Below are 27,515 nucleotides of genomic sequence, written 5' to 3'. Positions count from 1 at the left end.
ATAACAAACAAAAAAAACCAGATGTTTACTCTCAAGTCAGATCAACAAACATCAGACATCCCTTTAAGAAAACAAGTATATACTGGAGAAGATTCATAACATCCTGCATTAATGTCGTCAGTTACAATCCATCACAAGGTAATAGACCTAAATAAATCTCACAGTAATTGAGATAAATCCCTCATTTCAACGACAAGTCCAGTTTTTAAGACCCAATTACCACTATGAGTGCTCTGGCCTAGTTGAAGAGAAGAGGATCCAGCGTCGACACAAGGAGACGCTGGTCATTTCAGCTGAGCAGGGAGTGAGAAAGAGAAGGATAGGATGGAGAGATGGACTCGGTCCAAAACGGAATGGATGTCTTCCTGGGCCGTGCTGCATCGGGGGGGCAGCAAGATTTATGATAAACGCACACAATCTTAATTTGTGCTCAACCCGATAATGCATCTCAAGGCCAGAACAGTTCTGCTCAGTGTTTCTTAACTGGATGTTTCTTTAATTATATGTCAGAGGCCGTAAAACTCGGAGCGGAAATTTCCCCACAAAGCACCGTTTTATGTCGCGGTCATTACTGTAAATTACAAGTAACAAGAAAAACTGGACGGCTAATGGACGAAAAATGCAAAAAGAAAAGCGGATTTATTCATATCCGTATTCACTCTCTCCACCCTGTTGCTACACAGGTCATCAGTAGGACACAAGCCTTCATATGCTGATCAGGCGGAAAAAAACTGTTCACCTAAGCGGGTACATGTCGGAATGGAAACAAACCTGTACAAATAACAAATACATGACTCATACAAGAGTGGTTTAAAACATATACATATTCACAAAGCCGTAATCATATAACGCGTTCCTCTCATTTATCCCAGCAAGACGAGTCTTCTCGAGATTTCAGACACTGTGTGGAGAATGGTTTTTAGACATAAAACGTAACACAAGATAGAGTGCCTTGCAAACGTTTTCATAGCCCTTAATCTTTTCCATATTTTACTGTTACATGTTGCGTCGTTCATTGGGTTTTCTGTGACAGAGCAACACAAAATACCTCATACATGCAATTGTTTTCAAGTCTTTTCACTCCAGTACCCTTTAACATAGCCCATCAAAATCCTCAAAATTCCTCAGAGGTTTGTTGGATGACAGTTATCAAACAGCCTCATAAAGACTAATTGATGGATGAAACTGGAGAATGAAAGGTCACAAAAACTAAGTAGTAGTAATGGAACACTGGTAACTCTGGGGGAGCTGCAAGGATCCAATAGAGCAACTATTAGGTATATCATCTGCAAACTCAACCTTTATGGAAGGAAAAAAAAAAGCCATAAGAAGTCCCGTTTGCATTTTCCCAAAGGCTTTCAAGGGCTTGTGGGAATGTAGAGCATGTAGGCAAACACGTGAAAGAAGTGGCTCAACTCAGATGAGACAGACACTGAACCTTTTCAGAAAAATTAACTACGCATCATCCTGAACACTACATCCCCACAGCAAAACATGATGGGAGCAGCATTATGCTATGGGATGTTTTACTAGACAGGAGAGCTGATCAAAGTTTATGCAATGATAAATGCGGCTACATGCAGTGAAGTCGTAGAGGAAAAAAACGGAAGACGAAAGAAGACTCAGGTAATTCACCAGCAGAACAAAAACCTTATTGTCGGCAGAGACTCAGCAGAAAGCCAGAACAAATCATATTCATAGTTTAGAGTGGCCTAGTCAAAGTCTATACCTTAAGATAATTGAGAATTTGTGGAAAAACTGGAAAATTGATGTTCACAGACACTCAATACAACCAGATGGAACTTGAGATACTTTGTAAGAAAATTTAAAGAAAAAACAAGTGGCTGACTGAATTAGGAGAACTGAATACAAATGCATGCATATTTTTTTAGATCTAAAATCTTCTTACATTCTCATCCTTCCACTTAATTATTCCTCACTCAATGATTGAATAAAATGCATAACAGTTTGTTTTGATAAAATGAAAAAAATTTGTGGGGTATAAATACTATTGCAAGGCACAGTTACTTAGAAATGACAAAAACTTGAATTTCAACGACCTCTAAACGAAAACACTTTGTTAGCTTTAGGCAAAGATGGTCCCTCTCAGCAGCCTTTGGTGCACCACAAGCTGCCACATTGCCTTTTTAATACAACACCATGTTCTCTTTGGTGGAAAAACAATAGTTCACGTCATTAAATGACACAGTGAGTTGCCATTGCGCTTGTTTATCGTCATCTGCATTTAAATGTCAGATGCAACACTGATTTTCCGTATGGTTCTCAAAAATGATTTAAAAATGTCTTAAAAACAAGGGTTTAAAAGAAAACATCCCACTAAAACGCTCCCTTTTTTTTTTCTTTTACTTGGCACTCACACACGCTGACAGAAACAAAATAATCAATCAGTGCATCTTTTTTGCCTTCTCTCTTCCATTTAAAGTCTTTTTCTTGAAAGCCACCTCAGTGACATTGGGTCCGCCGGCACTGAAACGGACAAACTTTTTGTCGCGGCTCAGCTGAGCTCGAACCCAGCGCTCGACTCGATGGCATATAGCAGCTTGCTCCTCATCAGGTGTTGGTCGCAGAACTCTGGGAGCTTGAGCAGGTTCATGCAGGTGCTGGCTGTAGGCAGGCGCTCCAGGTCACTTCCACCGTTATGAATGCAGAAGGCTGGATAAAGCTCCTGTAGGCCAAAAAAAAAAAGATTACATATATTTGAGGGCAGCTGAAATATCTCTAAATGTTTCTAATTCCATTCTACAATAATAATTAGTTTTTGTTGAATTTGCCTGCTTATCATGGCTGCATTTCGTTATTGTACATCCACCCATTTTTTTTCTTTTTTTTTATCTGGCTAGTCACCCAGCAGAGCTTATCCAGATGGAATTTTGACAGTTCCAGTTTCTTGGTGCTTCTAAGTAAAATGCAACTCTTGCCAGCATCCTGGTCCACAATTAGGCTAAAATATTAAAGCCTATTTAGGTTTGATTAAATATTTATTGCACACGTGATTGTGTATATCTTCCTAAACGTCTTTCCGATCCCAGTGACGTCTGGAGTTAATTAGCTGCGCGAGGTGGATGAACGTTTTTGGAGCCAGACGGAGAATGAATCAACACGTGTCGGTAATGATCCCAATTTCCAAACCCATCCCGATTAAGCAATAAATGTCAAATTCCACAAGGGATTAAATGTGAAAAGAGTCAAACGAATAAAGCCAAAGTATAAATTTAGAAAATCAGCTTAGTGCTTTGAAAGATATTGAGGGGGGAGACCGGCTCCCGGGTTGACCCTTGGCTGAGACGCTAAAAGGATAGTCGTTTCATGTTGTCCATCTGGCATTTTTTTTAAATCAAACCTCACAGCTGATGAGGCCACTTCATCTGTAAAATGTGACACTGACGGTTTCCATCACGAACAAACTACTCCGCCCTGATTCCATCACGATATTTAACGTAAGACTATATGTCCCACCGGCTATACTTACCCAATTAAATGGCCCTTCAGGGGCTTTGCCGTAATGACCCCATTTTTCTGACAATTACCGTATTAAACTATCATTGCCTATTGAAAAAGTATCATTACCACAACTATCATTTTGAGGAGAGAGGAAAAAAAAAAAAAAAGACAGCTTCCATCATCTTTTTTAAAAGGCTTCTCTTGACAGAGCTATTTCTCCTCTAATGAATCCTGGGCAGTTTTCACGACAGCTAATTAAGGCTTTGCTGGCTGGAGCTGAGGGCCAGGTCAGGGGTCACCCCCCCACAAATTACCACCCTTTAAGTCTCAAGTGAGGCATCTGTGTGGGAGGGGCGGTGTATCTGAATGCTGGCCAAAGTCAAACTTAGTAAATGAGAAGGGAGGGGATCATTTAAAGCTTGAAGGATTTAAAGTTTAGTGTTGTCACTCCCAAGTTTAAAGAAACACAAATATTTTCTTGACTAATGGCAGTGAGAACAAACCTTAATCACAATCATATTTAATAAATTAGAAGAAGCATTTCAATGAGGCTAATTAGTCAGATTAGAAGTAGCTTTTAAAAATAAAATTTAAGCAGGTGTTATACATACTTTTTATTATGCCCATATTTCTGTCTTGAAAATGTTTATTGGTCTGATATAGTACTGTAACTTTAAATAACGCATTTTTATTAAATACGTACAGAAAATCAACATAATTAACAGAAAAGAAGGCTTGAAAATAGTGTGTAATTAATCTGTGTTTCACTTAGTGAATTGAGTTTCTGTCATGAATGAACTTTCAATGATATTCTAATTTATGAAATACAAGTATATTGCAGTGCTTTGCAAAAGTATTCACACTGCTAAATACAATTTTTTAACCCTTTTGACAAACACAAGCCATGTTTCCATCCAACTGTCACATGAATTTTGAGCAAACCTTTAAAAATGTCACAAAAAAGAAAATGAAAATTAGATGTTGACGTTACACACGGATGTAATAAACAAGATGCACAGGTTGCACACTTGCACAGATCACATATAGCAGAAAAATAGAGTTCTCCCTGTGAGATGGAGTTTTAGAGTTTTATGCCTATGATAAGACAAAAGACACACTAGTGGATAGGAGTGTTTGCCACATCAGATCTTAATCTGTAAGTGTGTTTCCATCTCCCCTTTATAAGATTGACTCATTTTCGCAAAAGCCAAAAAGCAAGAGAGCGTAAAAACGTTTATTGCTAAACTGACAAAGTTATTTCAAATTTAGCCATTTTCATCAACACTTTCTAATGCACATAAAAATGCTTTTTACTAGAAAATAACATTTTTAAAATTATACATCGCTTTCCTTCCTCGCAATTATGCAGCACTCTGTGTTGGTCTATTATATCAATTCCTAATTACACACATTAAAGTTGGTTGTAATGAAAGAAAAGTGAAAAAAATTCAAGAGGTATGAATACTTATGCAAGGCACTATAGACTTGCAGCTCCTAATGGGACAAAGTGTGGCATAAAAACTCTTAAATAGCCCTGACCAACACTTTCTAGCATTTCACTATACCTTTCTAAGTGTCCCATAAATCAGGTCAATGAAAAACCTGAATGGCTTCCAATTAGGACATCGTTTTAGATATAATTTGCTGTAATGATTCAAGACTTTTAAAATGATATTCAGAAGGAGCCAGACATAGTTTCGAGGCAATTTATCTCCGCAGCTATTGCTCCTTTCTGCCACGTGACCCAATCGGAAAAAAGGTGAAGAGTTTAACCATCTACCAACTTCAGAATGACAGTATTTGTCCAGCCAAGGTCTCCAGACACACACAGAGCTGCAGACAGACTTCTTCCACAGAGGAAGGTCACGAACTATAACACAATAGCGAACGTGGTGATAAGAGTTCACCGCAGAGACCTTCTCTAAGCACAACTAATAGGAAAATTATCATTATTAGGGTTCTTATCAGTCTGGGTATTTCCATAAAAGCACATTAACTCAACTTCTGTCTGGTTTGGAAACCTGCTTCAAATAGGAGTAAACTTTGGGGTGAAATCATACAGGAAATAAAAGAGGAAGTCTGAGTCTGGATGATTGCTCACCTTAAACCCTAGCAGTGGAGGTCTGGAGCAGCTGGTGACAAACTTTAACAGTTTGCGCTTTTCTTCATCTGTAAATCCTTCGACTACTTCCCAGAAGATCTGAATAACAGGGTGGTTAGCAGAGTACCCACCTAAAAGGGATTATTGAACAGAAACCATATTACTACCTCATGCTGTTCATGATCAAAGCCTAATTAAAGAAAATAAGTAAGCATAGATTCATGAAAACTCTACAAATACAACACATGAGATGGGTTTTAAAGTCAATTAGGAGCACAGAATCTAATTTTACAAAAACAAAGACGTGTAAAGACAAAATTTAGATGTTGAAAGAGTTATCTGGGCATTAGTTAAAAGGTTCCAATAGTATTATTTTTGCAATTAGATCATTTTTTGTACTCATTTCTTCAGTTTTACTTATAAAACCAATGTGGTTCATCCAAACTAATCTAATAATGCAACTAAATAATAGTTGCAAACCCCATGTGGTTTATCCACACTAATCTAATAATGCAACAAAATAAAACAGAGGGGTTCAATTTAAACCTGTTAGCTGCCAAAGAGTTTTTAAATGTGTATTTTCATAAAAAATAAATATATATCTAAGCTTCAAACAAAAGTTCAACAAAGCTTTTAAAATTTAGCTAACACATGAGCTCTTCCTATCTAATACCTATGAGATTGCTTACAAAGCTCAACTCCCATCATTTTGGCAACATTCGCCTACGTTACTGCAATCTGCAAGTTTTCCTAAGATTGTGCAGGCCTAATAAGAACCTACCTGAATAGTTTGTGAAGTTTTTCAGGTCATCCAGACAAATCGGAACATGCGCCCCAGATATCAGCACCTGTCAGGTTGAGGCAAGAAACATGGTTTTTAGATGTACACAATAAAAAAAATTTTAAAAATCTAATCTTTCTTTGGTTCAGTAATTCAGCACCTGGATTTCCTGCTGATCAAACATACGCAGCCACTCAAGGTTGACAACATTGGCCAGACCCTGTCTGAAGGCCAGGCAATGAGGCCTGATCTGTTTGTTGAGCCTGTAGTCAGCCACTAAATGGATGTAAGCTATCCGGTTGGCTGTTGTCACCGGGATATCTTTTCCTCCTGGCTTCAGTTCCACCACCTGGAACAGACACAAACTAGGCCTTTACGCCGATGCAGTAATTACCGGGGTTTCTGCACATTTATGCTGAACGACAAAGTGCTCAGAATGTAAACACTGAACCTGAAGAAAAGAAAACGAAAGGACAAAAAGAAAAAAGAAAACAGGGAAGGAAAAAGAAAAGAAAAACTGGTATAATGATGGATGGTAAACAAACTAACATCCAGAGCTATAGATAAATCTTCATAAATTCAAATCTAACACATCTGTTGATGAGCTCAGGTTGAAAAATGCTTAAAAAGACATTTGTTCATTAAACCTACAGAAAGCACTAATAAGGACCCCTTTGATGCATTCTCAACAAAAAACACTAATCTTCAGTGCAGCAATGCTGAGAAAACACTGACATTTAATGTAATGGGGTCCATCTAATCTGTTCATTGCCATAGTGCTGCAAACTCCACCTTTCAGGAATCCATTTTCTGCCTCCCACCAGATTCTGATTATGTGCTAATGTAAGAGAATTACTGCCGTTATCTTGCTTGCTTTGGCTATCTCACAAGGGCAAATGCAGGGCAGGCTGCTCCCGGGTGTGCCTAATCTTCCACAAATTGTTTTCCCCTATTGCGCTCTATTTGGTGACCAGAAGGGCCACATTGTAACTCTGCTGTTTCAGGTGTTGTTTGAGAAGAGCTAATAAGACACGTTAAGGTCCTGAGCAAACAGGGGCTCCATGTAGAGATCAGGTCTGAGCACAGCTTTGGAGAGAGAAAGAGACATGCTTAAGAGCTGTTGGCTGCTTCTGTCATGCGTGGTGTGAGATAATTTGTGGAGCGAAAGGCAGGCCGGAATGGTCAACAGAGCTGCTACGTCCTCTGCACTGCAGCAGGGCTTGGAGCGACAGCGGTGACGTGCTTTATCTCTGTCAAGGCTGAGAAGTGGTGCATCAAGCGGGAAATGAATTATTAACGCCACAAAGAGAAACCAAACAGGAGAAAGAAACAGAGCTGAAAAATAAACACACAAGAGCAGTTTGTCATATTCGGTCAGTCGAGTTACCTGAGCTTCTCCCAGGTCATTGTTGACCACAGTGAAGTTGAGGCCCAGCTCTTCCACATCGCCCTCGTAGCTCTTGAGGAACAGAAGGTTGCGATACATCTCAGGGTCTAAAGAGGCAAGGTGGTGGATGTCCACGTCTGCACTGGTTCCCAGAAGTTTGGACAGGAAGAAACTGGCAAAGGGCAATTCTACCAGCATGTTCTCATAGAGTGCCTGAGGAGAAACACCGACATTAGTAACAAAGTTTTTTCTTGTAATTTTGTCATGTTAAATCCTCAAAATGTAATGTTTTTGAGTGAATGAGCCAACATGAAGCAGTGCAGGATTGTGCATGGTTTTCACATTTCTTAAAAGAATAATCTGGAAAGTGTGGTGTATAAATTGATTCTATAGAAACACTTTTATAGTGCAATTCTTTTCCCTTTTACTCCTAAAGGCAATTGGTCGCACCGGATTTTATTTAGGTGCATCAAAGTAAAAAGAATTGATAATCTTTTTTCTACTCTGCAATAGTGCAGTGTTTTGAGTTGATCCTTTGCATAAAACACCCTGAAGTCTGAGGTTAAGTGACAGAATATAAAAATGCCCAAATGGTAGAAAAGTTTGTGCATCAGTTGAACTATACAGACAATGGTTTGCATCGAGCACCATCCGATAAGTAAATATTCAAACATGTAACTTTCTGTTGAACTCCAAAGGTTCACAGCAGTCAAGCTAAACTGATCACAGCGTTCTGAGATCAAAACAGAGTCCAATCAATCTTGAACACGCATCTCCGGGTTCTTCTTCCCTCGATTCAAACTTTATAAATGTCGATACTCACCTTGACCCTAAATGCAATTAAGAAGTGCAACCGGGCAGGTGACTCATAAAACCCCTAAGCTAATGTACTGGAATAGTAGAAAAAGAACCTATTGGAGACATTAAAATATACAGGTCCTTATAAATGATGGCGCTAAAAACCCTGACCGCATCAGCTAAATGGATTATAAATCTAGAGGATTTCCATAATGCATGCATCTTAAACACACACACATGCATAAATCACAGCTATTTTCTAAACACAGGTTAACTGCGCAACTTCAAACATTGTCTATTTTTTATGCAAAATAATCCACTTAGTGTTACTCTCGTGGCCGGCACTAATTTCAGACCATATGCGCTGCATGGCCCCTTGAAACCTATCAATAACACTTGTGCCGGGAAGAGGCAGCAATAAGTGTATGGAGAAAACTTGTAGCCTTATTTTTTCAATGCCACTAGCCTTATTTATGAGTGTTTATTGCCAGAAATTGTGCCAAAATGACTTGGGTTTGAAAGAATTAATTATTATGGCTCGGAGCATTTTAATATAAGTGAGTGCAGTGGCAACGCAATTAAAGCAGCTCGCGGCACCATCAGGTGGAATAAATGCCAGCGGCACTGCAGGTGCGTTCTGTTAGCTGCCAAATAAATTCCTTAATTTACAACATTATGAATCAATAAAATTATAATGCCTTTCACACGCATCTTTATCAATCAGAGCAGCGACGCTTTCACACGTCTGCAGAGAGGATGCCGAGCTTTGGGAGAATCAGAGCGATTACAAAGTGAGAAGAAGTGCTGCTGATGAGGGCGGAGGTTTGGCGGTAATGAGTCGGGGAGAATCTCTCACAGCTCGTACCAGTGGCATGTGAAAAAGAGAAAGCAATGCTCTAATCTTTAGGCCAAAGCCAGAAATGCAAAGCAACCCTCTGTGCATGTTTTCAATATGTGTAGCTTAAATCTTTCTGCTTGTCAACAGGGTGGACAAGTGAGGAAGAGGGATGATGGCCGGCCTCTATTCTGATGCTCAATCCCATTTCAGTGAGTACCCCCAGACAAGCCACTCCCGCCTGTAATACATCACCTCCACAACAATGGCACGCCTCGGACATTAATTAAGAATATTAATCTCCCGTGTCCTTTGAGCTGCAATGTGCACCACACGCGCTGCGGCAGCGGTGATGCAATTCCAATCCATATAAACTGCTCGCCTTTTATCCAGGCAATAACGGCACTAAACAAATATCAATACGCCTCTCAAATGGCCACTCAAACGTCCATTTTTATGGAGAAAGAGGAACTTAAAGGTAGGGTTAATTGAAAGTCAAATTCAAATTAATTTCCCTCAGCCTAATTGCCTCAACCATTAGCAACAGAGAGCAGAGCGCGATAGATGCAGGAACTATAGGAGCAGATTGATTGCTTCTCACTTGAACAGAACACAGAGAAGAAAAGGAAACAAGAAGAGGAGGAGAAGTAGTTATGACGCTCCGGTAAATGGACCACACCATCCAAGACTGTTTAAGAGAGAAGAGCCCTGGATGTTCCTGACTGTAAAACAGATCAAAATGCTATTACCACATACTTTGAACGCTTATTTATGTCCTGTCTTTGTGAGGCTGTTGATTTAATGCTAGCCAAATGCAGTCGCTACACAAACAAGAGGTAGGAATCATCCGCTAATGGAAGCCCTAATTGAGAGGCGACCGCTTGTCATGAGGTAATTCCTCTTCGTGTTGAGATGATAGCTCCCTCATGAGGAAGGCATCTTGATAAACAATCACCACTTGCATTAGAGATGATTTAAAAACCTTAGGCTCTAATAAACAGCTGCATCACAGGAGTAAAGGAGCAGGCCAACGTCGTCTTATTGCATAGTTAAATTCCAGCAGAAACCACTAAACCTAATTTTATTCAAGAATTTTAAAAATGTAAGCTTTTGGAAAAAATAACGTTTAATTTTCTACAAAAATATTGTATGATTTTTACACTGTCAAATCTAATGAAGAAATCCACTGATCATAATTTTGTCAAGTCTATCTGTACAGCACATTTCAACTACTAGGGAATTCAAAAATGTAAATATTTCCAAATCCATTTTAGAGCTCATAGGATAAAACAGAGCAACTTTGTTTTTTTAGCCAAAGTATGATAAAGTCTTGCTGTCTTTTGCACAACGCTTTCCTTTTAAATAGTTTCTTACATTACTGTGCTTCTTCTAACTTAATTATAGATTTTCTCACTTAAACCAAAATAGCTAACTTTGATCCTTCTTTCCTCAGTAGTAACATCCACACTGAAAAGTGTTGTAGTTACCGTTTCCTGATAGTGGCCAACTGTATTCACTGGTCTGAGTTTCTATTGAACCACCTTTAATTTGACACACTCACCTTTCCAAGGATCCTGCCCAGGAAGTAGTAGTGTCTCGTGAAGGAGTCGCCCACCAGCATCTCTGCAGCAGGATTTGGATACAACAAACCCTCGTTGGTGGTTTTGAAAAAGCCCTGGTTGGGATTGAAGCCCGATTTGAGAAGCTCGTTGAGGAACTCGCGAAAGATGCCTCCTCCGTCGATGCCTGCCTCATCCAGACCATGAGCGTTGAGAAGGTGGACTCGAATCCTCTTCTTAAGGTCTGGTTCTGATTGAGTTAACATGTCAAAAGAATTCAAAGAAAAGTAAATATTTACAAAAATTTATTTTCACAACTTTCACAACTTTTCACAATTTGTGACTAGCAGTCTTGAGCCTTTTAAAACATATTTTGTACATCTTTTATTCTTTCATGTTTAAAAGCAATTTCTAGCAGGGACATGAACAATCTGGCTATTTACCTTATTATGGTTATAGTTATTTTTCTAAATAGACCTCAGGCACAGGAAGACACAATTGATTGTAAAGCAGCTGTTTGTATAGTTGTAATGTGTTATGTTAAATAACTTTTCAAAAGCACAGAATTTCAATCATTAAATGTTACTTTTTGCCATTTAAATTGTTTTTATTCCTATAATGTTTTCATTCCTCTTACAAACTTTACTTCCTTTTATTGCATTTTTAACAAACAACAACAAGAAGCATAAACTGTGAAGTTGAAGACAATTATAATTTGTCCACAATTTTTTCACCCAAATAAAAACCTGAAAACCTTTTGGATTATATGCAAAACAATCGCACATCTCATGATCTCCACATCAACCGGTAACTTTATGCTTTTGGTTGAATTATAAAGTTTAAGACTTTTCCAAGGCACTGTGAATATTTTGAAAACATCACAACAAAAGAAGAAAAGGCTTTTTCTTTAACAAACATTATTTACAAGGCTTGCTCATCCTGACCTACAGAATATTCAGATCAATTCTATACGAGGTTGTCTTCCAGAATAATAAATGTAGAGCGATAAATCAAAGCAGCTTTAACTTATAGACACACAAATGATATAGATCATGTCTTCAACCCAGGTCGCCTACTACTCTTTTTAATCAGAGTGCCCCCATCATCCGAGTACCCTTTCAAACTCCAACACAAAAGAGGTGACTTAAAATAATTGATTCGGCTTTTATGTGATCCATTATAATAATCAAAATCACAATTATGCTTTACTGAAATTCAATATGCTGCCCAAGGAAGGCGGTAACCTTCATCTTCTATGCAAAATCTAACCCTTGTCCTTAATATCGGGGTTTTATATAGCTTAACAAGAGTTTCAGTGGCAGGGTGGGCATCTAGTAAACCATCTCAGTCTTATGGTGTTCGTCATCACAGTATAAATGAAAAAAAAAAAAATGGCACGGTTACAGAACAGTTTTCCAGACGTGTGCATGGACTTTTTAAGTCCATCGCCGCTTGTAACACACACAATCATATGGCGGTACTTTCACTGAAATGACAGCGATGCTCGTCTCACCATTTTCTGGGGAGAGTTTATCGTAGGCGTCTTCGTAGATGTAGTTGCGTCTGATGGTGACATTGATGCCATCGGGAAACGGCCCATCCCCCTGAACGTCACGTTTGTCCACAGAGATCAACCTCTGGAAGATCTGGAGGGAGGATGTACATCCAGCGATGGAGTTTGTAACAAGGACTTTCAGCTGAGATTAATGATCATATATTGATGGGCGAAGAGGATTAGAAGAAGATAGCATTTTCTGGTTCAAATATGCTAGGCTGGACAGATGAGTCTTCTTTTGTTGGCATTTTTGTGAAGTGCCTCAGTTACTTTTAAAGAGACTGTGCCAAAACAAGTTGCTCTCAGTCGCACCTCAGGACTGGGATAAAAAATATGCCAAAGGAGATACAATAACAAGGGATTCAGACCACAACTGAATAATTTAAATATGAAAAGGAAGGATTTAAAATATGAATATAAATGTAATGCATATTCATATAAATGACATTAGCATTTATATGAACATAACAGTAGAGCTAGTACTGAAAGTCTGGGCTTTTTAAGACATTCCAGAAATTCTTTAAAGAGGTAAATTCATACCACTGAAACCAAAAACAAAAAATTTGAATGTTTAATTATGATTCAACTCAGGCTTGTGTTCCAGTTGCATGTAGCGGTGGGATACCTTGACTCGCTCCTCAAATGGAACAACAAAAGGCAACTCTGTGAGGATGGCCAGGTGTCTCTCTTCAGACACAGACAGCTGTGGAGGCTCAAAACCAACTGCAGAAATAAACACATGTACATCTTGTTTATTAAGACTCCATGTAAAAAATATCTTTTGTCTTTTTTTTTTTCATAAATATGTCAAGACATACAGGTAAACTTAAAAATAATCATAACACAAAAAACTAAGTCTAGAAAGCCAGTTGGTCAATAATCCAACTAAATCTCTTGTTTTATATATTTTCTGTAACTGTGTGCATTAGCTCAATAAGGATTGCATTTTCTGTCTTTTTTGATTTTGTAAATCCATCTAAGTTAATGTTTACTTAAATTCAGAGGTTCAAAGGAGGGGAAAAACAGCCCCAATTGCTAAACTGCTCTTTACCCAGGTCGTTCAAATGCAGCTCAATTATTCTGCCCAATTAGTCAACCTGATCTGCATTCTCCCATCAGGTTTCCATCTTTGAGGAGAAATATGGCCTCCGAGTGGTCAATACGTGCCTCATTTATCAGCGCTGGGCCTGTCCATTTAAGGAAATGAGAAAAGGCCAGACAAACACATGCACCAGATGTGGCTGAGTTCATCAGGTACTTTCACGCTAATTGAATTTATCTCATACAGGCTCTGAGTGGCATTAGGGAGATCATACGCACATTGTTATCAGCCTGTTTTCACACTATATGTCAGAGAAAAGCCCTGTAGTTAAAAGTGAGCCTAATGAGTCCTGTGTGCATCTGTGTTTCAATCTGAGTGTGGCTAAATGAGAGGGCCAGCTTGATTTGTGTTAGCAAACATAGAGATAGTGATTTTAGGAAGAACTCACTGATTGTGTGGGCAGGCGAGATGACCCTAACATCACATAATTACAAGTATGCTTAAATGAAATACTTCATAATTCGAATGAGTTTAAAAAAGGTTGATGACACAATTGTCACACGTAAGCTTTGAGCAAGTAGGGACACAAAGTATGGTTTAAGTTCTGAACTCTACTTAGAAAGAACATCTACAGACTGTTTTTTTTGTGGAAAATAATCCATCTTGTAAATTTATATCAAATTAAAAAGCTTGACTGTAGCCTATATTACCATCAAGCGTAGACTGAAGAGGTCCAATGCGCCCCATCCTTCTTGTTCTCCACACATGTCTTGCTGATGGGACATAAAGTTGGGTGACCTACATAGAAATGAAGATGAAGTTCATCTTGTCTTTAAGATGAAGAACCATAGTTGCTTTAAGGTTTCTAAGTTTTTTCAACATTTTCAGTGTCAAAACTTTCCAAGACTGAAATTTTGGGTTCTTTTTTTTTTTTTTGTTTCAGTCAACATTTGAGTGAAATTGCAATAGACAGAACAGTGCAGTAAACTATATATCCATATTCTGTTCAGTTTCTCTCAGGTAGACTGTGTGGAGAACTCACCTATGACAGAAGACACTTGCAAAAGTACATACAGCATACTGCCAATTTTAACAAAATATATTTTTAGTACTTAACCTGCAACTTTTTGAATACACTCTATACTTTTTTTTATTTGTTAATATAAAATATATTTGAGATGGAAATCAGAGCAAACGTTAAAGTGTTATGATGCAGGTGGAGCACCTTATCGGCCCGGATGTTGACCTCCTCAGACAGCCAGTGACCCACCGGACAGAAAGGTCGTCTGATGTCGCGAGCTTTCAGCATCTTCACCAAGTTAGTGATGACCTGGGTTGTAGATCAAAAAAAGAAAGAAGTCACATTAGCATCTCTCACTAAAACAAAAATATTCATCATAGTTGAAAGCAAAGTGTCCAGTGAAGCCTCTTTCTTTAAATGTCTCTTGAACAGGATGAAGTGTTTCATCTTAGAGGGGGGAAAAAAAGCAATTTGAGAATTCAGCCATTAGTGCACCATTTATGGGGAGTATAAAAGAAAAACGACCTGTGCCGTCCCTCAATGTCCAGCCTTGTTAATTACCAGCGAGGTCTGCTGACATCAGTCATCGGACAGAGAACGCCAAAGCTTTACAGCTCAATGTGCTTTGAGTACAAGAGTGGCCATCTAATGGGACCTTAAAAAGAAGTTAGGTCGCTTTGATGTAATGTTGATGATTGGTATCAGGAGTTTCTATAAATTATATTGCCACTTTAAAAAAAATCTGAAAAAGGTTTTTATACCATTATATAACGGACACAAGCAAAGATCAAGTTTGTAGAGCTATAAGCAAAAAACAAGACTTTCTCATTCATTTTTTAAAAGGCTTCCTTGTTGCTATCGCGAAAAACACATTCACACACATTTGAATAGTGTCACGTGTGTCATTGATGCAATAACACTCAAAGCCAGCCCATTTCCATATAATACCCCAGCTGGATTAGCTCAATCGAAACCCTCCTCTCTAAGACATGTCATTTTCATAGAGCGACAATCAATCCCGGCCAATCACCAGGAGGCAACCAGAGTCCGCAATAATGGCGAGTGCAAAATGCTGTAAAAGGTGCGTGGAGATGGGCTCAGAGCAGACCCACCCCCTGACTCTGGGAATGAATAAGCATTCCTTAATTAGCCCATCGGGTTAAGTGCAAACCTTAATGGGTCTTTCCCAAACTCCTTCGTGACATCGCTCTCCAAACATGGCCAAGAAGAAAGTTCCATTAGCAATATTAATACAAGCTTAGTTGATCATTTTCATTCAATTAACTTCTTTCAATTAAATAGATAGCTCGACAATGGGGGTGATAAAAGATGGAGAGGGACGGCTGATGACACGAACCAAACATTAACGTGTTAGGGGTCAGCGGCGTTAAACCAACTGTAAATCCCACTGTTCAATTTGGAAAATGCATTTTCCCTGCTCCTCACTTCTTTAATGGGTCGTTTTAGCTGACAAGAGGCCTTTGAACTGATCTTTTATGAAAACTCCCTCAATGTGCTTTTGGAGTATTTGCCACCTCCTTCTAAATGCTTGTGTTCACTTCTGACAGCCAAGAACAAAAGTGACTTAAGGCCTGTTTCCTTGAATAAACAGAAAAAAGAGAAATGAATGCTACAAGAGGATTGAAGTTGATTCTGTTTCCAGCCTCATTTCCCAACAGTAAACAACCAGTACTCGTTGTCTTTACCCACTCAGGCATATTTTACCAACTTCCACTAACAGATAATCATTACAGCATCAATGCACACAGAGATTGTACAACAATTTAATGACAACAACACACAGATTACGCAGCACACTGTAAAAATAGTGACTATTTCTGAAATAGTGACTGAAGCATGGAATTCTTGTTCCAGTCGGAAAATAATCCCAAAAATACATTGAAGTTGATTCAGAAATGGAAAAAGTGGCTTAATATTAAAGTGGTAGTATGTAACTTTTACAATAATATGTTTTTACACATTTCTTAAAACTGTCTCCATGTTTTGCCGGTATGAGATAAAAGTCCTGTGAAGTCATCAAGCTCTTCTCTAAGCTACTATTGCCATCTGAAGATGGCATTCTTGGTCAAAAGCAGCCAATCAGAAGTAGAAGGGAGGTTTTAGCGCTGTCAACGAATTTGTGAACACGTTGTCTTCTTTATCTGTCATCATCAGTGGCCATGCTAAATAGCCTGAGCATTTATGACGGGGTTCGTTATGGCGAACCAGCTGTAGCACAGCAAAGAGAAAGGGGAAGTATACAGCGGCACATAAATTAGTGTTAAAATCCTATTCCTGGCTCTGATTGGATGTCCTTGACTGAATGATATATTTCTGTAGATTTCAGCAGGACTGTGGGGAAAAGGCTGAGGAGCTCAATTTTTCTACAGATTATCCGTCTCATATTATGCTGTCATAACATAGTGATAGTTTTAGCAAATGTAAAAATAAATCATAAACATTACTAACTGCTGTTTTAAAGTTGGACTTTTCAAAAATCTAAATTCAAACCACTTAAAACTTGTGTCCTCTGCTTAAAAACCATGTCTGTGTCAGGAATCCGGACAACGTAAATCACCTCTGCATTTTCTGCCAAGTCATACTGCTGAGGTACAACTAGACAACTAGACTTTGTCTCAGGCAGCGAGACAAAGTCTAACCAAAAACATATTCAATATAAAAGCAGCTATTCAAAAACTTCACATTTGCACTATTTATATGTTAAGCAGTTATGCTAATGACGAATGTGTTCAAACTTCTCACTTCAACTATATTTTTGGCAATCGTACCATAAGTAAATAAAGAAATCTGTATTAAAAGTTGTCAAAGATGAACTATGTTTATACATTAAAAAATTCACTTTTAGAAATACTAGGAATTTATAGAATTGACGAAAAATAAATTGTTTTTCTGTAAAAAGGCTAATCAGAATCTGAATTGATAAAGAATTCATGCTCAGCTTTCATGAGTTAACTATATTATTTACCTTGAAGAGCTGGACCCAGCGCTTCTGCTCGGCCTGGATGCGCCGTTGGACCTCGGTGTTCGTCTTGACGCCCACGCTGCGGAAGGCAGCCATGTACTCCTCCCTGTGCTCTGCTTTAGTCTCAGGATAGGCCAGCTTGATGATTCCCAGACATGCATCTCTCAGGCAGCGAGACAAAGTCACCAGCTCAGACAGAGTGAAGGGCATCATGGAGGACTGCATCTGACCTGCTCAGAAGGAGAACATGCTCAAAGTCTTCTAACAAGCTTTCATCTCTACAAGCTGTTCACGCTGCTGTAGACAATTGTGAAAACTCTTTTAGTGAATAAGCAATAACTATGAAAAAAAAAGTAATTTAGTAATAGAGTATCTTTTAACTTTTGTATACAAACTCAAGAACAGGTCATTTGCTGAAAGAACAAAACTCTTAGAGCAGCAATGAAGCCAAAACTGTAAAAAATATACCTTGCAGTTAAGATGACTAACTTAACTTTTCACATGATGTATTAGAAGTGTGGTTTTAGCTGCAAATGCATCCATTGTAATAAATAATCAAGTGTTCACTATAGAAATGCCATGATACTGTATTTGAGGCAATACTATGATTATTTGAATTTCCTCTCTTGAAAAGAAATGCAATTATTTATTTGCATTTTTTTTCTGTTAACTTAACATACTTACTGTATATGCCCGTACCTTCCATTTCATGTCCAAAGAACTCGCTGTCATGCACAGATATAAGAGAGTGACTGAAGAGAGAGCTGAAGAGGTAAAAGAGGGGAATGATCCGGTTTGAATCTTCAAATGACATGGGGGAACCCCGAGAGATCAGCTGGAGCAGTGGCACCATGGAGCTAAGGAGGAAGACACAGAAAAAGCAGAAGCATGATCACACCACCGACATTAAATGCTCACTCGAGAGCAGAAACAGACATAGTATCTTACCCGGTAATCATTTTAGTTGTCATGGAGGTTATCAGGTGCCACAGATGTCTCAGAAAACGTGCATTGAAAGCTAAGCTGTACAGGAGTCTGTAGACAAATTAATAATAAACAAGATTTAAGACAGAAATGCATTGAAAGGCAGTTCAAATGACACAATCAGGGCAATAAACAATAAAATTACTCTCAGCCTAACAGTCTGCAGTGCTAAGACTGTTAACTTTGCCTTGCTTAGCACCGGACACAGAAATAAAAAAATAAAAAAGATTGTGACCAAACATTTCAGTTATAGAATCTTCTTGGCCTTTCCTTCCTTTTAAGCGTTGCGAGGGGCCAAAAGGAGATTAAATGAGCCATTAAGCTTTATTTAGGCGAGGCACCTTCCATTAGTAAACTAGTTGCTGGCGAGGGTGCCCAGCTCAGGTCATAAACAGCCCCACTGGCTTCCTGCTGAAGCACCCCCCCCCTCCCCATTTAACTTAATGGCCAGGGAAGCAGGACAATGGAAGATGGAGGAGATAGAGGAGGGGCACCCTGGTCCTTGCTGTGACCCCTGATGACTAGCATGCTTCCACACTCAGGTTGAATTAGTTGAGAAACACAGAAGGAGCCACATACCTCCCTCTTGTACTCAGCAGGCTGAGGCAAGAAGGTGTGAAGGGGCTCTTTGTTCCAGAGTATTTGTTTGCGTATACACTGGAATTGCTCAGTTTTTCACACTGAGGGTAAGTAAAGGTGACAATAGAGTGGTAAGTAAGCTAAAAGGCAAAATAAAGTGTCCCGAAATATAATAGGCCCTTGTCTAGGAGGGACAGCTGTAAAGACACTATCCTTTAACACGACGAAGAAGAGAAAACATCCAAATCCTCAATATAAGCCTTTAATTTCCAACCCTTCCGTTTCAATATATCAGAGCACATTCAGAAATCCTAAATTAGAAATGAACATTAGGGGGCAGACTGTCAGGCAAACCCTCAATAAGGCATGAAAAATGGTTGGTGTCGAGCACAGACCATCTGTCAGTGCAACAAGGCTCAGAAGAGAAGCACCAAGCAGCGCTGGGGGCTCATAACAAGTCTGGCTGGTGTTTGATTGAAATGAGAAACAAAGCACTAAATGCCAGCTGACCTGGTGATTTACAGCCGCGGGGAAACCAAACCCCTCCCCAATTTCAATCACGGAATGAAGCACTAATAAACAAAGTCAAGGCATCAAAAGGGGGTTGCATGTACGTGCATGCAACGAGTGTCTTGATAAATAATGTCTGGATCGTTTCATTTTCCTGCGATGAAAAGAAAAACTGTGTCCAATGGTAGTCTGGGGTCAGATCTGAGACCAGGAAACTGGAGTTTCTGAGTTTCTGCCTCAATGCAAATTAAAACGTCATCATCAATGTCATTATTTCACAACAACACAAAAATCACAGCAACCATCTAAAAGTAAATGTGAACTCCTTCCATCAAAGGGAACCAGTTAGCAGATTGGTGTTATGCTGGGAAATTACGCCAAATATCTAACTTTACCAATTAAAGATAAATTACAACACACTCAGCAGGACAAACAAAGGATCAACTTATTGAGCAAGTTAAAAAGCAGTTCTCCAATTAAAACCAGAAAGAAAGAGAAATTTAATTAGACATTTTCTATATTTATCACAAAGGAAGTGTGCCGGGTCCATTGCATGCAGCCAGTCTCTCCTTTTTTTTTTGCTGTAAGAGCAGTAAATCAAGACCGGGATGCAATTTGCTCCCCTTAGCCTCTTGTAAAGCTATCCCGTCCACTCCTGCAGCGATTAATCTTCCTCCGTGAGCTAATTATTTTGTTACAGATATCCAATAATGATGGAAGACGAAGGACAGGATTTATGATAAAAGTGGAGAAGAGAGGGATGCTGCAAAAGAAGACAGGGACTGAAAGAGAAATCCTCAAGAACTCTGCCAAAAAAAAAAAAAAAACTAAGTTGAGTGTCCGAAAAGAAGTCTTTTTTTGCATTCATCTTTGTGAAACAGCTAAAACTAAGTCAGACTGGATTGAGAGCCCATGTGAACATTGACTTGGAAGACTTGCCACATATTCTTAATCTGTGCTTTAACTGGACCACTCTAGATTCAGAACATTATCTGAGCTGGATTTGATCAGAATTTTTTCCATGATTGTCTAGTTTTCGTGTTTAAAACACAGGTGGGTTCTCATTACTAATTAAGTGGCTTCTAAAAGCAACTGGTTCCGCTGGGTTTAATGTAGAGGTATAAAACTAAAGCGCACTGAAGCCCTTTCATCAACTTGGTAATCTGTGAAAAAACCCCAATAAAATATGGGTGATTACCATTTTCTAGAAGCATGGATATTGTGTAAAGTACAATATAATACAGCAGCAACATAATTAGCACAGACATTCACAACACAAATGTCTCCGTCTGCAGTTCATATTTCTAAGTACATTTTCAAAGAAGTTACATGAATGATTAGTGGCTCCTAAAACACTTGAAAGCGTAATGGGTTTAATACTAGCCTGCACCAATCTGATGGTTGAATAACCTAAATAATAGATTAAAAACAAGACATATCTTTATTTACATAATTTAGCAGCAAAACAGTCTTTGAATTGACAAAGTTGCTTATGTTCTCAATATATCAATTGAAACGTGATTAAATAATTATTCACTGCAATTAACTCGATTAAATCTTTTCACTAAGCCCCACTATTGCTCTTTAGTTAAATAAAACTAAAATGAACACTCTGATATTTATGTATTCTTCACCAACTCTCCCCATCAGATACGATTCAACTAACAGGTAATGATTAACTCCACCGGGTTTACTGTCCATGAAGGTGAGTCTAGTTGACTTCCTGTTAGCCAGTGCCTTCCATCCAAAGCTGTCACTGACATCCATCCCAACCCTAATGTAATTAACAAGTAAAAGAGCTAATTTCCCTCATCCAGAACGGAGGGCTTCCTTGACATCTCTGCCGGTTGTAAATGTCAGTGGGTGCGGACCAATGATAGCTGCTTGTCTAAAATCCCCATTAGCTACATTGCTGAATGTGGAACAGCAACACATAAAACTGTTTTCCTCTCAGTCAGGTGGAATCCACGACTGATTGGGGAAATTACTGTAATAAGGTTTAGTGCCTGCTTCACATTATTTAAAAGCGATTAAAAAACATAAATTAAGTGTGTGTTTTCATTATGAAAGTCCATGTAGTACTTTGTGAATTTACAATGGAGAAGACAGACAGACATGTCCACCAGCAGTGAAGGACGATGCCCTGGATGCTTTTTAAAATCAAAGGCATGTGGTTTAATTGCCCAAAAACTCTCAAGTGTTTCACAATCACAGTCGAGTAAAGAGCCATCAGAAAAGCAAAAGAGGACAAATACAATAATAAACACCAGACAGGGTGCAACATCGTCCTTTTTGTGTATTTCTACCTGACTTTTGGCACCATGAGTCGATGCTGCACCATGAGCGTGTGACAAATGGATGCCATCATGGTGAAGATCTCCTCGCTGGCCGAGTCCCTCCAAACCAGGTTTAGCAGGGCATTAGTCTGCTGTTTTGTGTCCAGCTTGTGGATGCATTCCTCCGTTATCAGCTGCACAGAAATGCGGCTGTTGTCCTAACAGTCATGCGAAAAAAGGAGAGACTTATTACCATAACCCACCTTTAACTACAAATAATGTCGAAAAAATTTATTTTTTCAAAATTATAACGACAAATATTAATGCATTTCATTCATCGTAGAATTTAATGTGATAGACACTCAAAAACATGGAAATGCAGTGGTCTGGTCAGAGGACAAACTTTAGTTTCTTGGCCTTCATAAAAGCTTCATTCAAGTGTTTGTATTGTCATAAGTCACATATAAATGCTTAAAAGTTAAATGACAGTACAGAAACAGAATTTATTTTGTAGAGGTCTCATCTCACCTTACAAAACCCAAAGCACACATTTGTTTTATTCCCTGAAAGGTATGTGTCCTTATGTGTCGGTTATACCTGCATGGGTGTAGGGTGCATGTCACCATCATCATCATCCTCTGAATCACTGTTCACGTCAGGCCGGCTGGTGCTTTCTGACACCGGAAGCAGCGGCAGCAGAGCCTGCAGAGCCCGAAGATAGAGCAGGTGTCCCTCCTCTGATAGTGAGCCTTCGAACATACACCTACCATTACTACGTTGTTTATTTTTTAAGTTTGTGTACTTTGATAACAGGAATTGAATATGGACCGGAAAAACGGTAAACTTAATTGTGTCACCTACCTAAGCAGTTCTCTCCTGCAGAGAGGACAAAGTAGAAGAGCCACGGCGCCTGGCTTTGTGCTGCTGAGAAAGAGTCGATGGTGACCTGCAGGGAGCTCAGGAAGGCCTCGAATGGGAACATGAGACGACGGTCCGACAGCGCCGGGATAAAAAAGTGAAAGATCTGCTCGGTGAACGGTGCAGAGATGAACTCCTCGGTAAACGCCGCAAATACAAACTGCCTGCAACACAACAGCCAAAAATCCCTTTGAATAAAGTGTAGAAAAACAGCAGATCAAACTGCTTTTAGTTATTGAGGTTGTTTCAACACAATTCTGCTTCATTGGCGTTCTAACCAAACAATATTGTCTCTCCAAATAGGAGTGTTTTGTCTAACTTGGTCAATAACATCTGGTGAGGTGAAGAAGAGATAATTAACTGGAATCACTGTGTACACAAGTTTGTCTCCATCCTGCTGTGCCTTTCTTCATAAAAGAAAAGAAATTCTCCTGTCATTATTGGAAAAGTCTTAAACTGAGTGTCAACAGTCTGATATTCACCTCAAGAATCCAAGGGGACTTTTATGACTTATTGTCAGTGGGTCTCATGTAATTACTGCTTTAAGTCTGATGGAAGAGCACACACACTCACAAAACCTTTATTTGATAGGAAGAAGCAATAAGCCTGGAACCTGCACGTACACGCTTATTTCTCCTGTTGTTTTCTGTAGATACTGGGGGGGCTGCATACATGGATACCTTTTGAAATACATTCAATATCTCAACAAAGATATCAATGAGATTTCTTTGTTCATAATCATCTGCTTTCCAACTGAGGTAGTTGGTTTACTGTTACAATCTCAAGCCTAAATTGTTTTAACTTTATCCAAACAACTTTCAACATGGGTTTCTTTTCCAACAATGCCCAGTTTTGGGGTTCAGCACATTAAGTAATCCCTGCCTGGTAACTCCCAACTGCCTTTAGCTTGTTATGTCTTTTACACTTTTTAAATATTTTTCCACCAGACATGTAAACAAATATGAGCAAAAACCACAAACACAACTAAACCGGTTGCAAAAATGTTTGAAAAAAATTATGTGTACCTTGCGCCTGTTGTGCAGGAGGAGTAAGTAAAGTGCAAAGGTTTGAGGATGTGCTCCAACAGTGTGCTTGCCAGAGGAATAGAGGGAGCATCGCTGTACTCCAGACTGGAGGGCAGTCTGTGATTTACAAGACTATACAGCGACTTGTAGTATCCTTAAAACAAAACAAAAAAAGAAATAGAAGAAATTAGGTTGCATGAAAACTACACTAACTAAAAATGAACACAAACTAGATGTTTAGGAAAAGTTTATTGCGCTGCAGTAAATTATGTAATTTTTCTAAACATCTCACAAAAAAACTCAAACTGAAGTCTCAATAATTTGAATGGCCTCAGTCCATATAAAAGAGTAGCATTAAGGTCGATTTAACAACATTTAAAGTGTTTTAAATGTAAAAATGCATTTTGTTTCAAGGCACTGCTAGCTCACCTTTTTGAACCATATAGTGCAAAATCTGCTCAAGTAATGAAGCTACATTGTTAGCATCTGGAATAACAATAAGATAAGTTCTCTCTGAAGAAAAGATTTCTAACATCCGCATGGGAACAGCAACATTTAAACTGTCATCTGGGCAGTTTTGCAGGAGTCTGGGAGAAAAAGAATAAGTATGTAAGTCCATAGAAAGTTTCAGCTTCTTCATGTCAATCAATCAGCATCCTGTGTTTGTGTGCCCAGAACCTTACCTGCAGCAGAATCCCAAGATTCTTTTGATCTGAAATACACATGTCTGCTTCTGGGGACTGTTTAACAGCTTCACGAACTGACTGTTGTGTTTCACCAGGTTCTGGCATAACCATATCTTTATAACACATAAGCAGATGTTCAACATAACATGGTAATTAAAGCATTACCAAAGAAAAAAAAAAGCACTGGCAACACTGCATTCTTACCAATCTATGTGCATCCACACTCTGTCTGTAGAAAAATATAAGTCGTCTCGATAGGAGGCATAGAGCAGTGGCACTAATGACGTGCTGCGTTCCCTCTGCCTGTGACTGACTGACAGACTCATCAAACTTAGCCCTCTGAATGGCATACTGAAGGGAAGAAATACAGTAATTGAATTAAAATGCTTGTTCGGTAAACCTAAACATAAAGAAATAAATTGTTCATCATTTTCATTATAAAAATCTAAAAAGTAAATGCTAAAAATAAAAGTTTGAGTCATTTGAGAAACCATAAATTTAGTCATACAAAAACTTAGGAGCAGATCTTCAGACTTGCCCCCCTTTCCTTCTTCCTTCCTTCTAAGGAATTCCAAAATCAAACAGGTGATACTTAATACCAGGTATTCAGATTCTGTCTTTAGTCTTCTTCTAATGGAAATATATCCTAAAAAGTCTCCCAAAAGCAACGTACATATGTCATCTTGGTTTCTGTTTTCTTTTAATGAAGAAACATAAAATCGGAGCTCCTTTAAGGGCAGTTGACCATCAGCTGAATACAGACATGATCCTTTAGTCTCAGAAGATCAATTAGTATGATGTGTGAGGAAAAAGTTTTTTGTGGGCATGACTTTACTGGATAACGACAATTTGAAACGGATTACAGATAAATTACTTATTCAGCTCAGTTTTCAGGTCAGAATAAAAAGACCAACTAAGAAATTGCATAATAATACGTGGTGAGAAATCAACCTCTTAAACTTATGTTTTGCTTTTATTACCACTCATGAATCAGGCTGTAATGCTCCAGGCACCAACTCACCCCGAGATAAAAATGGACAAGACCTGCTAACACTAAGAAACATTCATATTTGCAACTATTTATCCAGCAGAAAGCTATCGGAATCAACATAAATGTAATAAGTTCCTAAATTAAATTAAGAAAATCTGTACATGTGGAGGAGGCAGACATACCTGTTGCTTTAGGTCTTGGTAGCCACGTATGTAGGATTGAATGATGATTGCGTTTTTCAGCCTTTTTCTTTCTTCCTAAAGCAGCAAAGAAGCAGAGCTTAAAAATAACACAACCATAATTCAACATATGAAACGTTAGTATAATACTTATTTAAACAAATATAAAGTGACAGAAGAGACAAATATAAGAATGCATTATTAGCTAAGAAGTTAGAAATTAACAAGTTGCCATCATGAATTGTTTAAATGAGTCAAAAAGTATTCAGAAGAAATTTAAAGTTAAGTGTCACAAAAAGTGTCAAGTGTGACAGGCTTACCAACAGCCAATATTGGTAATTTCTGGACCAATTACACATTCAATTTGTAAGAAATTTTGTGGAACAACAACAATAGAGTGACTGCTATTTTTAAACATCTAAATGAAAGAATACAAGCATTAATTTAAGGAGTTACTTTCCATTTATTTTCTGCCGTAGCAACAAACTGCACTGTCTGGTCACACATCTTTGAATGAGGATTTTATAATGTCATGCTTACACGTTTTGAGATCTAAAAATTGTGCATTGTTAAATGAAAAAAACTTTTATTTCAATACTGATACTTATGAATAAGTATCAGTGGTGGAATATTGCCACACGTTTTTTTTTCTAACACACTACATCCTGAATTAAAAAGATCTTAATATGATATAGACATAGTTGTCACAAAAAATTACCTCTCTTTTCCGTCTTTCCTCTTGTGTACGATGCAACAAGGAGGCTTTTTCTTCCTGAGACAAGATAAGTTACACAATAGGCAGATAGTGTTCTATTACTGGTCTATTTTTCTGCAAACAGCACAATAGAGCATGCTTTGTTTTTGAGCAACTGTCCCCACGTTGAATTGATCCTTACCTTTTTACTCGCTCCTCCCAGTGACACCTTGGGTCGTGTTTTGAAATCTCCCTCAAAGCTGAACATTGTTAGGTTTTTCACAATGACTGATTCAGAGTTGTTGATGAAGTTCTAAAAGAGAAAACGAAACCAGGTCAAATTGAAATGCATCAAAATCTCTCTGGTGACCCTGAACTGGGGCTCTAATTTCGAAACAACCTTGTTTTATAGCACGTAAAGCCTTCACACAGCTACCATTTTAATTCATGTGCTCAGTGAAGAACTTCAGTTATCAAAGGAATAGTTAGCACTCTGACTTTACCTAGTTTCTCCAAGTGACAGTCTCAATTTGGTAGCAACAATAGTTAGCCAACTTAGCTACTGTAGCTCATGACTCAGCAGCTGTCAGGGTTTTTTAGGGGACGTATGACTTACGATAAAACGTATAAACCAAAACAATGCCAATATGCAACAAATAATGATTAAAAACAGCAATATAGAAGAATATCCGTGTATTTAGCCTGATTTTGTTCGCGTTAGCACTGAAGCTAACTAGCCACCGGCTAAGAAGTCAGAGAGGCTAACTTTACGTGGGGATTCTTTCTACCCGCATGTTCTGTTTGACATCATTCAAATTTCAAAATAGACAACAAGAAACACCATATCTAAAATCAATAACCTTCTTACCTTTAACTTGTAAAATACGAAGTGCAACAGAAACACTGACACTGAGATATTCAATTGTCAAGTCTTCTTTTCCTCCACTCTGGAAATCATCACAACACGGACTTCTTCCGGATCCTGCAAATCCCAAGCAGGTGATTGGACAAAATCCACGTCAATTAAGCGTTAGCTCCACCTTTCCAGTAGATAGATTGAGAAGCTTCTATGAATACATGTCTGAACACTAGAATTGTATTTTGCGGGGACGAGAAAGATCAACTTCTTGTTATTCATAATAAAGTTTT

The 27,515-nt window shown here is 38.5% G+C and overlaps 1 protein-coding gene across 2 annotated transcripts; it reads right to left on the bottom strand.

Annotated features, from left to right (window-relative positions):
- Window positions 1–611: 611 nt before the first annotated feature.
- ube3c (ubiquitin protein ligase E3C) lies at window positions 612–27,320 on the bottom strand. 2 transcript variants are annotated; one of them, XM_055037756.1, is made up of 24 exons: window positions 27,235–27,320; window positions 26,569–26,679; window positions 26,391–26,444; window positions 25,676–25,750; window positions 24,707–24,853; window positions 24,500–24,615; window positions 24,246–24,403; window positions 23,817–23,970; window positions 22,735–22,955; window positions 22,471–22,622; window positions 21,904–22,091; window positions 18,473–18,559; window positions 18,209–18,381; window positions 17,528–17,754; window positions 14,746–14,850; window positions 14,231–14,318; window positions 13,104–13,201; window positions 12,437–12,569; window positions 10,926–11,173; window positions 7,732–7,944; window positions 6,505–6,693; window positions 6,345–6,411; window positions 5,564–5,694; window positions 612–2,686 (listed from the first exon to the last, which is right to left on the bottom strand). In XM_055037756.1, exons 2-24 carry the CDS (start codon window positions 26,632–26,634, stop codon window positions 2,516–2,518), a joined length of 3,261 nt encoding a protein of 1,086 aa, XP_054893731.1. In that variant the 5' UTR covers window positions 26,635–26,679; window positions 27,235–27,320; the 3' UTR covers window positions 612–2,515. The 2 variants fall into 2 exon arrangements, with proteins under 2 accessions (XP_054893731.1, XP_054893732.1); XM_055037757.1 differs by having other exon boundaries at window positions 18,224–18,381.
- Between the last annotated feature and the right edge of the window lie 195 nt (window positions 27,321–27,515).

The sequence above is a fragment of the Poeciliopsis prolifica genome, unplaced genomic scaffold (genome assembly GCF_027474105.1).
Source record: "Poeciliopsis prolifica strain line A6 unplaced genomic scaffold, Auburn_PproV2 SCAFFOLD012, whole genome shotgun sequence".
Taxonomy (NCBI): Eukaryota; Metazoa; Chordata; class Actinopteri; order Cyprinodontiformes; family Poeciliidae; genus Poeciliopsis; species Poeciliopsis prolifica.
This window is presented reverse-complemented; position numbering and strand designations above follow the sequence as displayed.

What these genes read in the sequence shown, in the direction of transcription:
- ube3c (XM_055037756.1), bottom strand. Translation starts at nt 26,634, where the DNA reads ATGTTCAGCTTTGAGGGAGATTTCAAAACACGACCCAAGGTGTCACTG. An exon ending in TGGGAGGAGCGAGTAAAAAG is followed by an intron (nt 26,445 to 26,568) that starts GTAAGGATCAAT and finishes ATCTTGTCTCAG; the next exon opens with GAAGAAAAAGCCTCCTTGTT. An exon ending in TCCTGCACAACAGGCGCAAG is followed by an intron (nt 22,956 to 23,816) that starts GTACACATAATT and finishes GTTGTGTTGCAG; the next exon opens with GCAGTTTGTATTTGCGGCGT.